Genomic DNA, 13,776 nt, shown 5'->3' on the forward strand with positions numbered 1-13,776 from the left:
AACCTAACCTCTTTCTGGGACTTGTGCGCGCTTCACGGTGGGTGGATACGATAAAATCGTGTTGTTCGGAGCGAGGCGTTTGCCTTCCATGGCATGCTTCGTCCACCACCCGACTGGATTTGATCGTGTACCGTTGCTAGAACCCAAACAAGTCGCGTTCGCGCAAAATTCTTATCGGTCAATGAAAATGACATCGTCGTAGTAGGCATACTCATTGGCAAGAACTTCGCGATGGGCCGATCCTCGTCGTCGCCTACTAGGGCGTTCTTGAACGGCGGCAATCTTTGCGCGGCGGGTTCTTTCATGGGCGGGTGGCGAATTTCAAAGGTGTGCGTTTTTTTATAGGGTGAAATGGAAAGGAAATTTTGCTGCATTATCACTTTCATATAAATAGGTAGCCGGGTTGCCGAGGTGGTAATCAGTTCCCTCCTGGTGTTTGCTCGGTGACGATCAAGTTCGGTTCTAAAAGTCAAGAAAAGCGAAGAACACAGAGTGTCATGTTACCGAAGGTTTTCTTAGTGATCGTGGCCACGTGGCTGATCGCGGTGGTTGATTCCGGAGTGATCCTTCGGGATGAGAACGAAGTGGAGGGCAGTGAGGATGAGATTGATCTGTCCGATCTGGGGCTGGATCTGTACGGTGAGCCGGATGTTGAGACGGGGAAGTTGCTGGAGAATTACGATCCGGCCAAGGATGGCGTCAATCCGGAAGAGTTGGGATCGTACGTCGAGGGTGATATGCTGATCAATAGGCCGGCCGGAAGGAATGGGATGGCGGACAAGAGTACACGGTGGCCAGGAGGCGTGGTTCCGTTTGAGATCAATGGGAATTTCCGTAAGTATTCGAACTTTATGCCACGATTGTATGGGATAGTTTGAAGGCATACAGGTTTTACTTGGACTTTTAAACAGCTTTGAGGTTCAATTTTGAAAACCAATGATTATAGACCAATGGAAACTGTAGAATTTTGCCATTCGTTAATTTCTTTTAGAATTACAAAATTTTAATGACGGCTTGTCTATTATAATATAATTTACAATAACATATATTCATAACACAGCGTAACAAAAATGACATGTTTGCGTGTCTCAAGAACCAAATTATGTGTCTTTAGTAGATTTGGGGCTGCTGAATCTGATGCCGTTCTCAGAAATGTTCCAGCACGTCACAATTTTTAGCTACAGGTCGCCAAAGTTGTACAAAACACTGCTTTTATTAAGGTTTACATGAAATTTAAAGTACAATTTATCATACTTTTTTGTAATCTAATCCACCAAACATGCAAAATAGAACTTGAACTTTCATTTCAGACATAATTTGATTGAAATTGCGCGATTAAATTTCGATTAAACCGATTTTTTCAACATGCTTGCAGTCTCCATGAGCAATTCTCGCTGAAACCAGGCCGCCATCGGCACCCATCGTTAGAATTTCAATTTTATGTCTCTGATCGCTAGCTTTCGATAAAACTTAAGGGTGGTCCTTTTTGTTTTCTCAAATTGGTGGACCCCTCGTACGCCAGCTAGTTAAACAGTTTGCAAAAAAGCCCATTTTTTGATAAATCTTGGGTATTTCTTCACGTGATATGTCTCATATTTCCCTTGGAACACATACCAAACTTAATGGCATCGTATAGAGAAAGGATATAGCTTTCATTTGAAGTTAAAAAAAATCCGGCGGCCATTTTGAATTTGGCCGCCATCTTGAATTGTGTTAGAAAAATCGTTTTTTCGCCATTAGCGCACCGCTCGTTTTGAATTCTGAGATCACCATCAGAAAGCTGAGGAAAAATTGCGTAAGATAGGCTACAGAAACTAGGTGTGCAATGGTATTTACCCTATGAAATGAACGATTTTCTAAAACATGTTCCACGATTTTGACGTATATGGCGAGTGCAATCAATGCAAACATCATTTTTGGTACAACAAAGATACAAGTTTTCAATAGTTGGTGTATTTTTCGAGTCAGATGAAGAATAGGAGTATTATTTTGAGTGAAAAAATCTGGCGGCCATCTTGGATTTTGACGCTATTTTGGTTTTAAGTAGTAGAATGAGTTTTCACCTTAATAACACTCAACATGTTGAATTTTAATGCCACCGTTACACTTACTATTCTTTTTGTTCTTCTTTTTCCTGACGTTACGTCCCTACTGGAATAGAGCCAGCCCCTAAGCTTCAAAAATAAATTAACAAGTAGAATTTTTTAACGCTTATTTGCCACCTGAATGATTGTTCTGCATATCTGCGAGTTGAAAAATAGCATTAATTCTTTCATTTATTTGGTCTAAAACCATTGATAGAAATGAACAATCTGTTGAACAGCTAAAATAAGATAAGAAATAAAGAATCTGTTTGTTTTTTAACGGAGATCTTTAATTAATTAAACATGAAGAGCGCTGAGATGGTAAAAAATCATTCTACTGCTAAAAACTAAGATGGCGTCGAAATCCAAGATGGCCACCAGATTTTCCAAACTCAAAATGATTCACCTGAGTTTCGGCATTACGTCCACATTAGAACAAAGCCTGCTTCCCACCTTTCAATTTCGCTATTTTTCACATGCATGTTGGGTGTTAGTAAAAACAATACTTTATGATTCAGAAAATCAAGGGTTTTTTTTGCTTAAAAATTTAAGATTTCCATTCTAAATTAATGCACTTTTGGAAATGTTTTACAAAACTTACTAATGTCCCAACGCACAATTTATAAACTTCATTCGATGACAAAAAAAGCATATGGTAAAAAAAAAAATTGTTTATTTCAATCAATGTTTTTGGACGGTTTTTATTCATTAAATTTATTTATTCATAATTACTGAATTCAAAGATATGTCGAAGAAATATTCTGTTATTAAAAATCGTATTATAAAAGAAAATTCCTATTTAATAACCTGTATTTATAACTAATAGAGCTGAGTATCAGGCTCGGTTCCACTAGGGACGTAACGTCAGAAAAATGAAGAATAATAAGAAGAAGAGTATACGTAACCTTGTTTTTATTGGTAACCTCTAAATTCGACATGCTGAGTGCTATCAAGGTGAAAAATTCATTCTACTAGTCAAAATCAAGATGACGTCAAAATCCAAGATGGCCGCCAGATTTTATCACTCTAAATAATACTCCTATTCTTCATCTGACTCGAAAAATACACCAACTATTGAAAACTTGTATCTTTGTTGTACAAAAAATGATGTTTGCATTGATTGCACTCGCCATATACGTCAAAATCGTGGAACATGTTTTAGAAAATCGTTCATTTCATAGGGTAAATACCATTGCACACCTAGTTTCTGTAGCCTATCTTACGCAATTTTTCCTCAGCTTTCTGATGGTGATCTCAGATTTCAAAACGAGCGGTGCGCTAATGGTGAAAAAACGATTTTTCTAACAAAATTCAAGATGGCGGCCAAATTCAAAATGGCCGCCGGATTTTTTTAACTTCAAATGAAAGCTATATCCTTTCTCTATACGATGCCATTAAGTTTGGTATGTGTTCCAAGGGAAATATGAGACATATCACGTGAAGAAATACCCAAGATTTATCAAAAAATGGGCTTTTTTGCAAACTGTTTAGCTAGCTGGCGTACGAGGGGTCCACCAATTTGAGAAAACAAAAAGGACCACCCTTAAGTTTTATCGAAAGCTAGCGATCAGGGACATAAAATTGGAATTCTAACGATGGGTGCCGATGGCGGCCTGGTTTCAGCGAGAATTGCTCATGGAGACTGCAAGCATGTTGAAAAAATCGGTTTAATCGAAATTTAATCGCGCAATTTCAATCAAATTATGTCTGAAATGAAAGTTCAAGTTCTATTTTGCATGTTTGGTGGATTAGATTACAAAAAAGTATGATAAATTGTACTTTAAATTTCATGTAAACCTTAATAAAAGCAGTGTTTTGTACAACTTTGGCGACCTGTAGCTAAAAATTGTGACGTGCTGGAACATTTCTGAGAACGGCATCAGATTCAGCAGCCCCAAATCTACTAAAGACACATACATACACAGGATACAAAATTCTTCGTTTCTTCTGTATGGCAAAATACAACAATTCTCTAAACCATCATAAAATAACTTTTCCGTATCGAAAATAATACAAACTTTGATGATAAGTATTGTTATACACATAAAGTTTGAATGCATTGGCAAATCAAGCCAATATATTACCTTACAAGCTGGGAAACTTGCATGCAAGTTGGCTGAAATAGTCATTTTTTGCATTTTCAACAGTCAATATCTCAAAAACTGGATGTGCTATGATATTTCTGAAAACGGCAATGGATTCAGCAACCCTTAATTGAGTGAATAGCGGTATTTTGGTGCTGGAGACAAAAACGTGTTCCGCAGTGTAACTTATTGAGGACAATCCTGTCGGATCGCAAAAGTCACTTCTGTCGGATTGTGCAAGACAATCCTATCGCATTTTACAGACAATCCTGTCGGATTGCGGAGAAAATTTTGTCAGATTGTGGAGACAATGCGACATGATTGTGAAAACAACCCTGTAAGATTGTGGAGCCAATTCTGTCGGATTTTGGAGACAATCTTGTCGGCTTGTGAAGACAATGCTGTCGGATTGTGGAGACATTTCTGTCGGTTTGTGGAGACAAGCCTGTCGGACTGTGAAAGCAATCCTGTCGGATTGTGACAAACATTCTGTCACATGTTACAAAAATTCTGTCGGATTGTGACAAAAATTTTGTCACATTGTTACAAAAATCCTGTCGGATTGTGACAGACTCCCTGTCGAATTGTGGAACCAATCTTATTGGATTGTGAAAACAACTCTGTCGGATTTTGGAGACAATCCTATCGAACAGTGAAAACAATCCTACCGGATTGTGGAAACAATCCTATCGGATTGTGGAAACAATCCTATCGGATTGTGACAAAAATCCTGTCGGATTGTGAAAAAAATCCTGTCGGATTGTTACAAAATTCCTGTCGGATTGTGGAGACAATCTTGTCGGATTGAGGAGACAATCCTGTCGGATTGTGGAAACAACCCTGTTGGATTGTGGATTAGACAATCCTGTCGGATTGTGAAGACAATCCTGTCGCATTGTGGAGAAATCATGTCGGATTGTGGAAACAATCCTGTCGGATTGTGAAGACAACCCGGTCGGATTTTGGAGAAAATCCTGTTGGTTGTGATTCTGTCGGATTGCAGAGACAAGTCTGTCGGATTGCGTTGGATCTAGGAGAAAATTCTTTTGGATTGTGAAGACAATTCTGTCGGATTTTGGAGACAATCCTGTCGGACTGTGAAAACAGTCCTGTCGGATTGTGACAAACATTCTGTCACATGTTACAAAAATCCTGTCGGATTGTGACAGACTCCCTGTCGGATTGTGACAGACTTCCTGTCGAATTGTGGAATGAAGAGATTTGGTATTGTTCGGATCTCAAAAGTGGGAAGGAAGTAGTAAATAGAGCTTGATGAACAAATAACAGTTTATTTTAGAGTTGTAATAAAATACGTCTGCTCTTGATGAGAGCTTGATTAGGAATAACAAATCAGGTCGATGACGATTGGCAGCTCAGATCTTCAAAGGTAACTTTGATCACAGTTGCTGAACGATCGCCACAAATGGTAACTTCGATTACACCCCCTCTCGATCGTGTAACCCTAGATTCTTCCGGAGAGTAGCAAAACGATCACCATCTAGTGCCTTCGTACATATGTCAGCCAATTGATCCTTTGTTCCTATTGGTCGTACGTCAAGCTTCCCTTCGGCAACATGATCACAGACAAAATGATATCGGATGTCTATATGTTTAGCTCGTTTGGACTCCAAATTTTTCGCCATACCGATGCATCCGTGATTATCTCCGAACATCGTAACCGGTTCGATTTGCTTCACTCCTAAATCCTCCAGAATACCTGTCAACCATATAGCTTCGGCAGCAGCACAACTCAAGGCAACGTATTCGGCTTCGCTCGATAACATTGCAACACTTGTTTGTTTCTTGCTAGACCACGATATGGTGTTTCCATAGACTTGAAAAATGTATCCGCTCACTGACTTGCGATCTTCTCGGTCACCAGCCCAGTCCGCATCAGCAAAACCAATAAGCGGCTTCGCGTGGTCGTACCGTTTGAATTCCATCACTATATGTTGAGTTCCTTTTAAATAACGTACGACACGTTTGAGTGCCATCCAGTGCTGTTGATTTGGTTGTTGTTGAAATCTGCCAAGGTACCCAACAGAGAAGCAGATATCCGGCCTTGTCGACATCATCGTGTACATCAGACTTCCTAGAAGCTCTCGATACGGCTCTTGGGTTCGCTCACCTTGGGTTTTATTTAGTTGTAGACCTTTCTCCATAGGACTGCGTGATGAATTGCATTCAGCCATACCGAATTTTTCAAGCATCTTCGCGATATTAGCTTTCTGCGATAATTCCATTCTTCCGTTTTGCTGATCGTATTGGATCTTGACCCCAAGAAAGGGCTTCACTACTCCACAGTCGGTCATATTGAACACACGGGACAGCTGCAGTTTCAGGGCCTGAATTTCGCTCAAATGGGCTCCAGCTATAAGTAGGTCATCCACGTAAAGAACCAAGAATATGGTTTCGTGGGTTCGAATCCCACCGGTCGAGGATCTTTTCGGGTTGGAAATTTTCTCGACTTCCGAGGGCATAGAGTATCTTCGTACCTGCCACACGATATACGCATGCAAAAATGGTCATGGCATAGTAAGCTCTCAGTTAATAACTGTGGAAGTGCTCATAAGAACACTAAGCTGAGAAGCAGGCTCTGTCCCAGTGGGGACGTAACGCCAGAAAGAAGAAGAAGAAGATGGTTTCACCGGCTGTTTCTCCAAGTCGCACATAAAGACAATAATCATGTCTAGACCTCTTGAATCCGAGCTTCAAAATGACATTGTTGAATTTCTCGGTCCAACATCTTGGCGACTGCTTAAGGCCATAAAGGGACTTCTTTAGTTGGCACACTTCACCATGGTTCGCCTTCACTCCGTCTGGAATCGCCATGTAAATCTGCTCGCGTAATTCGCCATGCAGAAAGGCTGTTTTCACATCCATCTGGTGGAAGTAATACCCTTTTTGAACGCCAACTGCCAATACTGTCCATATCGTCGTGAGTTTTGCCACTGGAGCATACGTCTCTTGATAGTCCAATCCAGGTTTCTGCAGGTAACCCTTGATTACAAGTCTTGCCTTGTGTCTGATGACAACGCCGTTTTCGTCTTGTTTAGTGCAGAAAACCCATTTTGATTGTAACGGTCTCACACCATCCGGGCATTGAACGATCTTCCAAACTTGATTGTCCTTCAAGGATTTTAGCTTGTCGTTCACAGCAGCATACTAGAGCGCCCTATCATCACGGTCTGTGATTTCCGCATAGTTCGTCGGTGAATCTACACGGTTGGGAATTTTAACAGCAGAGGTTGCTCTAAAACCGGTGAAAAAATCCAGAAACTTACCTGGGAGTTTACGATCCCGTTCGCTGCGCCTCGTGGTTGACTCTATGCAGTCTTCACGTCTTGAATGCGAAGGGAGCGCCTCAGGTTGTGTATCGTGTCGGTCTTCAACTTGAGCTTCGTCCTCGTCTGTACTCAGTTCATCGGGGAAATTTTCGGAAACTTGATCAGCATCATCATCATTATTATCTGTGTCACTTTCACGGCCGGTTTCCACATCGTTCGCAGCATCATCAACATGATTCTCCCCCTCTTGCTCGTAGCTTCCCTAAATCCGGTTTAGTTCTGGTCCAACATTCAGCAGGGGTGATCTTTTCTTGAATTGCCATGGTCGGGCTTCTATTCAGCAGGTACGTTGCAGTAAACGCAGCTTCACACCACATATTTTTCGGCATTCTTGAGTCGATTAGCATGCATCTTATTTTCTCAACCAACGTGCGATTGAATCGCTCCGCAACACCATTTTGCTGCGGTGAGTAAGCGACCGTTGGCTGGATCAGGATTCCCTTTTGCCTGTAAAACTTCCGTTGCTCATTCGAACAATATTCAGTGCCTTGGTCTACAGTCAACTTGCTGATCTTGAGGTTCCAATGGGCTGACGCCATCGCCACATATTTTTTAAAGCAATCAAATACCTGTGATTTCCTCTTGATGGTGTAAATTACAGCAAAGTGGGTGAAGTCGGCAACGGCAACCATTAAACGGATCTCTACACTGCTTTCCTTTGACACATGTTTCACAGAAATCGATTTTCTTCAGCTTTTCTTGGATTCCGGTAACCATTCCGTGCTTCATAAGATTATCCATGGAATTTTGGCTGGCATGACCCAGACGGCGATGCCATATTGAACTCACCTCAGCTCCACACAGGTTGGCCTTCGGTGTAACTTCGTCAACAACCAATTCAAGCTCGTACAGATTTCTATTCAGGAACGCTTCTGCAATTACTTCACCGTCATGCTTCATTATAGCTGAATTTCTTCCAGTTTTACCGGTAAACGACAGCTCGATGCCAGCTTCAGATAGCTTCTTCACAGACAACAAATTCTCACGGAGGTCTGGCAGATAAACCACATTCTTCATCTCAAACCGGATCCCAGTTTTGGTGAAACCTCGTATCTCACCTTCGTATTCTCCGATCAACGTCACACCATCCTTAGCTACATCCACAACGAACGGTTTTTCCAACTTCCGCAGGGACTGAAGATAATCCTTGTTGTTGACCAGGTGGTCACTACATCCCGAGTCAACGCAAAACACAATTTGATTGGATTTCTTCAACGATGTGGTTCGGTTCACCATGAAGGAGACTGCCTTCGCTTCACATGCCGAGTTCGCTTCACCTTGATGTTTCTTCAGCCGGCAGTCCTTCTGCATATGCCCGACTTTGCCACAGTGGTGACATTTTCCCGTAAACTTCTTGACTTTCTTATTCCGTCCTCCCACAAACGCTGCTCCCTTTTCTTGAATAGGGTCTTCATAACGATCCGTGCGCTTCATTTCCTCAGCCAATAATCTTTGCTTCACAACTTCCAGCGTAAGTTCAGCTTCATTCATGTTTTCTAATGCCGTAACAACAGGATCGTAGCTGTCCGGCAATGTCAGGAACAGCTGCGGTACTAAATCGTTCTCTTCTAACTTTGCACCTGCTGTCTTGAGCTGCCGTGCTTGAAAATGACTGCGCATTGACGATCCTGCCCTCATTCGGAGTCTTGCCAGTTGCTTCCGTAGTACCGTTTGGTTTGCCACCGACTTCTTGGCTAACGTATCTTCAAGCGCCTTCCACATGGCCTTGGCCGTTTGCTTTTCCCGAACTATCTCGAGACACTCATCCGAGATGAAGCTGACCAGTAAGGATTTGGCCTTCCGGTCCATTTGAAGAAACCTCTTCCGTTCGGGATCTGCACCTGGAACATCTTCTTCCAGCGCTTCTGAAACTTCCGCGGCTTCCATATGCAACTTGACTCTAAACTGTCAGTTCGCAAAGTTCTCCCCTTTCAGTTGAGGAATTCCGTAATTCTCTTTCGCCGAGGGACCCATAACCTGAAGAGATTTGGTCTTGTTCGGATCTCAAAAGTGGGAAGGAAGTAGTAAATAGAGCTTGATGAACAAATAACAGTTTATTTTAGAGTTGTAATAAAATACGTCTGCTCTTGATGAGGGCTTGATTAGGAATAACAAATCAGGTCGATGACGATTGGCAGCTCAGATCTTCAAAGGTAACTTTGATCACAGTTGCTGAACGATCGCCACAAATGGTAACTTCGATTACATGGAACCAACCTGTCGGATTGTGGAATCAATCCTGTCGGATTGTAGAACCAATGCTGTCGGATTGTGGAACCAATCCTGTCGGATTGTGGAACCAATCCTGTCGGATTGTGGAACCAATCCTGTCGGATTGTGGAAACATTTCTGTCGGATTATGGAAACAGTCCTGTCGGGTTGTGACAAAAATCCTGTCGGATTGTGGAAACAATCCTGTCGGATTGTGGAAACAATCTTGTCGGATTGTGGAAACAATCTTGTCGGATTGTGGAAACAATCCTATCGGATTGTGGAAACAGTCCTATCGGATTGTGGAAACAATCCTGTCGGATTGTGGAAACAATCCTGTCGGATTGTGGAAACAATCCTGTCGGATTGTGGAAACAATCCTGTCGGATTGTGGAAACAATCCTGTCGGATTGTGGAAACAATCCTGTCGGATTGTGGAGACAATCCTGTCGGATTGTGGAAACAATCCTGTCGGATTGTGGAAACAATTCTTTCGGATTGTGGAAACAATCCTGTCGGATTGTGGAAACAATCCTGTCGGATTGTGGAAACAATTCTGTCGGATTGTGGAAAGTGTCCTGTTGGATTAGAGAAACATTTCTGTCGGATTGTGACAAAAATCCTGTCGGATTGCTGAAACAATCCTGTCGGATTGTGGAATTAATCGTGCCGGATTGTGAAAAGAATCCTGTCGGATTGTGGAAACAATTCTGTCGAATTGTGGAAACAATCCTGTCGGATTGAGACAATTATGTCGGATTGAGGCTTTAATCATGTGAGACAGAGACCAATCCTGTCGGATAGTGGAAACAATCTTGTCAGATTGTGGAACCAATCCTGTCGGATTGTGGAAACAATCCTGTCGGATAGTGGACCTGTCGGATTGTGACAAAAATCCTGTCAAATTGCTGAAACAATCCTGTCGGATTGTGGAAACAATCGTGTCGGATTGTGGGAACAATCTTGTCGGATTGAGGCTACAATCCTGTCGGATTGTGGAAACAATCCTGTCGGGTTGTGGAAACAATCCTGTCGGATTGTGGAAACAATCCTGTCGGATTGTGGAAACAATCCTGTCGGATTGTGGAAACAATTCGGATTGTGGAAACAATCCTGTCGGATTGTGGAAACAGTCCTGTCGGATTGTGACAAAAATCCTGTCAAATTGCTGAAACAATCCTGTCGGATTGTGGAACCAACCTGTCGGATTGTGGAACCAATCCTGCCGGATTGTAGAACCAATCCTGTCGGATTGTGGAACCAATCCTGTTGGATTGTGGAAACAATCCTGTCGCATTGTGGAAACAGTCCTGTCGGATTGTGAAAACAATTCTGTCGGATTACGGAAGCAATTCTGTTGGATTACGGAAGCAATCCTTTCGAATTACGGAAGCAATCCCGTCGGATTGTGGAAACAATTCTGTCGAATTGTGGAAAGTGTCCTGTTGGATTAGAGAAACATTCCTGTCGGATTGTGACAAAAATCCTGTCGGATTGCTGAAACAATCCTGTAGGATTGTGGAATTAATCGTGCCGAATTGTGGAAAGAATCCTGTCGGATTGTGGAAAGAATTCTGTCCTGTCGGATTGAGGCTTTAATCATGTGAGACAGAGACCAATCCTGTCGGATTGTGGAAACAATCCTGTCGGATTGTGGAAACAATCTTGTCGGATTGTGGTGGCAATCCTGTCGAATTAAGAAATCAATCCTTTGGGATAATGGTAAATTATGTGCCCTACATTCTCCTTGGTAACCTCTGATACGACCTCCCGTATATTCTACAACCCCCCGCAGGTGCCAACGAGATGCAGATGATCGAGGACGCCATCAACCAGTACCACAAGAACACGTGCATCCGCTTCGTGCCGCACATGGGCGAGCGGGATTACATCTCGATCGAGAGCAGCAGCAGCGGCTGTTGGTCCAGCGTTGGTCGGGTCGGTGGCAAACAGGAGGTCAATCTGCAGATGCCCGGCTGCACCACCAAGGTCGGAACGATCGTCCACGAGCTGATGCACGCCCTCGGGTTCCTGCACGAGCAGAATCGTTCCGAGCGGGACGACTGGGTGCGCATTCAGACGCAGAACATCCAGCGGGGAACGGAGAACAACTTCGCCAAGGCCAAGGCCGGAACAACCGATGGATTCGGGGTCCAGTACGACTACGGAAGCGTGATGCACTACTCGGCTAAGGCGTTCTCGTCCAACGGACAGGACACGATCGTGGCCAAGGTAAGAAGCGGTTGGAGGTTTTGTTGGAAATTGGGACTTTTTTGTGGAACTAATCGTGTTATTTGTTGTCCGGTTTTGGTGTCACTCTCTTTCCCATCTGCAGAAGAAGTTCAGCGGTGTAATGGGACAACGGGATGGATTCAGTAGCCTTGATCTGCGGAAGATCAATCTCATGTACAACTGCAAGTAGAGCGCGACGGTTGTTGGGAACTCACGCACACTCTCTCTTTGGTGACTTGGACAGTATTAGAACACTCCTAACCATAAGATCAAACGGGAAACATCTACCTCTCTATATTTTTTGTACTTATTTGTAAGGTTTTCATAAGTTTACAATGTCTGAATAAATGTCGTCCGGTAATGGAGATTGAAAGCAATTCATCATTTGTATCATTGAGCTTCTAACATCAAAGCGATCATTCCGACGTGAACTGTTCATGATTCCTCATCCGCAGAAAACCGGTGGCAACAAGATGGGTCAGCGGAATGGGTTCTCCAAGGGGGACATCGATAAGCTGAACGGAATGTACGGCTGCAAGGGTGGCAGCAGTGCCAGCAGCTCAGGAAGCTCATCCAGTGGATCCGTGGCGTCGAAACCTCAGCGGCCAACTCGTCCCAGCAGACCGAACAAACGTCCCGGAAGTGGTCCAACCGGAGCTCAGGTCGTCGGATTCATCGGAAACCTCATCGGAGCCGCCTTTGGTGATAATGAAACCAATTCTACGTCCAACGCCGCTGAACAACTCTAGATCCCCAGAAGCCCCCTAATACTGAACAAATCACGATCATCTACCTCATTTTACACCTGTTTGTGTCACTCTGTGTAGCGCACTGTAAACCTAATCGAACAAATAAATACACTGCCGTTGGTTAAGGAAACTAAAGATCCGTGTCTTTTTCCCGTTCTTCCGGTCATCTTGCAGCGCCCCACGAACGGCGCCAGCATGGGTCAGCGCGAGGGTTTCTCCCGTAGCGACATCGAGAAGGCCAACCGGATGTACCGCTGTGCGGAAGGAGGGCAGACCAGTCCGCCGATTTCGCTGCCGTTCCCGATTCCATCGTTCGGAGGAGGGTCCGGTGGACTGCCGGGTGGACCCAATACTTATCCGGGTGGACCGGGACTTGGGGGAGGGTATTATCCGAACAACGGGGTGGGCGGATATCCGGGGTATGGATTCGGTGGGCCACAAACTTATCCGTATGGATATCCGGGACCGTACGGGTATGGACTTGACGAAAAGAAGTAGTATCATGTTTGAATAAAGTTTCATCATTATGTTTCATAGAACATCATTGATCATCATTCGTGTTTCAATACCGCACTTGTACTAGCTCTGACATATCTTCAAGGAGACGCTTAATCTACAATTATTATCTGTTTTAGAGAATCCGAAGGTCTTTTGAATCTAACTCGTATACACCCTTGATCCTCCTCGGTTACTGGTTATCATGATCTATTCTACTTAGCGTAGTTCCCAATAGTGGAATACCTCACTCCAACGAAGTCCTCAGAGCTTTGCGATTAACCTAAACAATAAAGATCATCATCAAAGATCTGGTTTTGCAGTCTGAAGCTACGATCTGGCCGATTCCACCTTACGGAGTACAGAATGGAGACACCGCAGAATCCCGGATATAGAATGATTGCCGTAGATTGAACCCGTCATTCCGAATTGTGCAGTGAGTCCTTCCCACCACAATGTTTCTTGAACAGCAGCAGACAGTACCATATAAACGTAGCCGGTGTTGGATTTTCTGTCGTCCGCCCGGCCTGGCACCCCAGTGCCAGTGCTGCATTCCGGGATTGGAATTGTACCG

The 13,776-nt window shown here is 43.5% G+C and overlaps 1 protein-coding gene across 3 annotated transcripts; it reads left to right on the forward strand.

The window, feature by feature from the left end:
* Positions 1–382: 382 nt before the first annotated feature.
* Positions 383–13,258, forward strand: LOC5579074 (zinc metalloproteinase nas-4). Of its 3 annotated transcripts, none has more exons than XM_021838384.1 (3): positions 383–834; positions 11,522–11,958; positions 12,882–13,258. In XM_021838384.1, exons 1-3 carry the CDS (start codon positions 498–500, stop codon positions 13,203–13,205), a joined length of 1,098 nt encoding a protein of 365 aa, XP_021694076.1. In that variant the 5' UTR covers positions 383–497; the 3' UTR covers positions 13,206–13,258. The 3 variants fall into 3 exon arrangements, with proteins under 3 accessions (XP_021694076.1, XP_021694077.1, XP_001657262.2); XM_021838385.1 differs by lacking the exon at positions 12,882–13,258 and adding an exon at positions 12,414–12,842 and having other exon boundaries at positions 391–834; XM_001657212.2 differs by lacking the exon at positions 12,882–13,258 and adding an exon at positions 12,062–12,335 and having other exon boundaries at positions 395–834.
* Positions 13,259–13,776: the final 518 nt, after the last annotated feature.

The sequence above is a fragment of the Aedes aegypti genome, chromosome 1 (genome assembly GCF_002204515.2).
Source record: "Aedes aegypti strain LVP_AGWG chromosome 1, AaegL5.0 Primary Assembly, whole genome shotgun sequence".
Lineage (NCBI taxonomy): Eukaryota > Metazoa > Arthropoda > Insecta > Diptera > Culicidae > Aedes > Aedes aegypti.

What these genes read in the sequence shown, in the direction of transcription:
- LOC5579074 (XM_021838384.1), top strand. Translation starts at nt 498, where the DNA reads ATGTTACCGAAGGTTTTCTTAGTGATCGTGGCCACGTGGCTGATCGCG. An exon ending in TGAGATCAATGGGAATTTCC is followed by an intron (nt 835 to 11,521) that starts GTAAGTATTCGA and finishes AACCCCCCGCAG; the next exon opens with GTGCCAACGAGATGCAGATG. An exon ending in AGGACACGATCGTGGCCAAG is followed by an intron (nt 11,959 to 12,881) that starts GTAAGAAGCGGT and finishes GTCATCTTGCAG; the next exon opens with CGCCCCACGAACGGCGCCAG.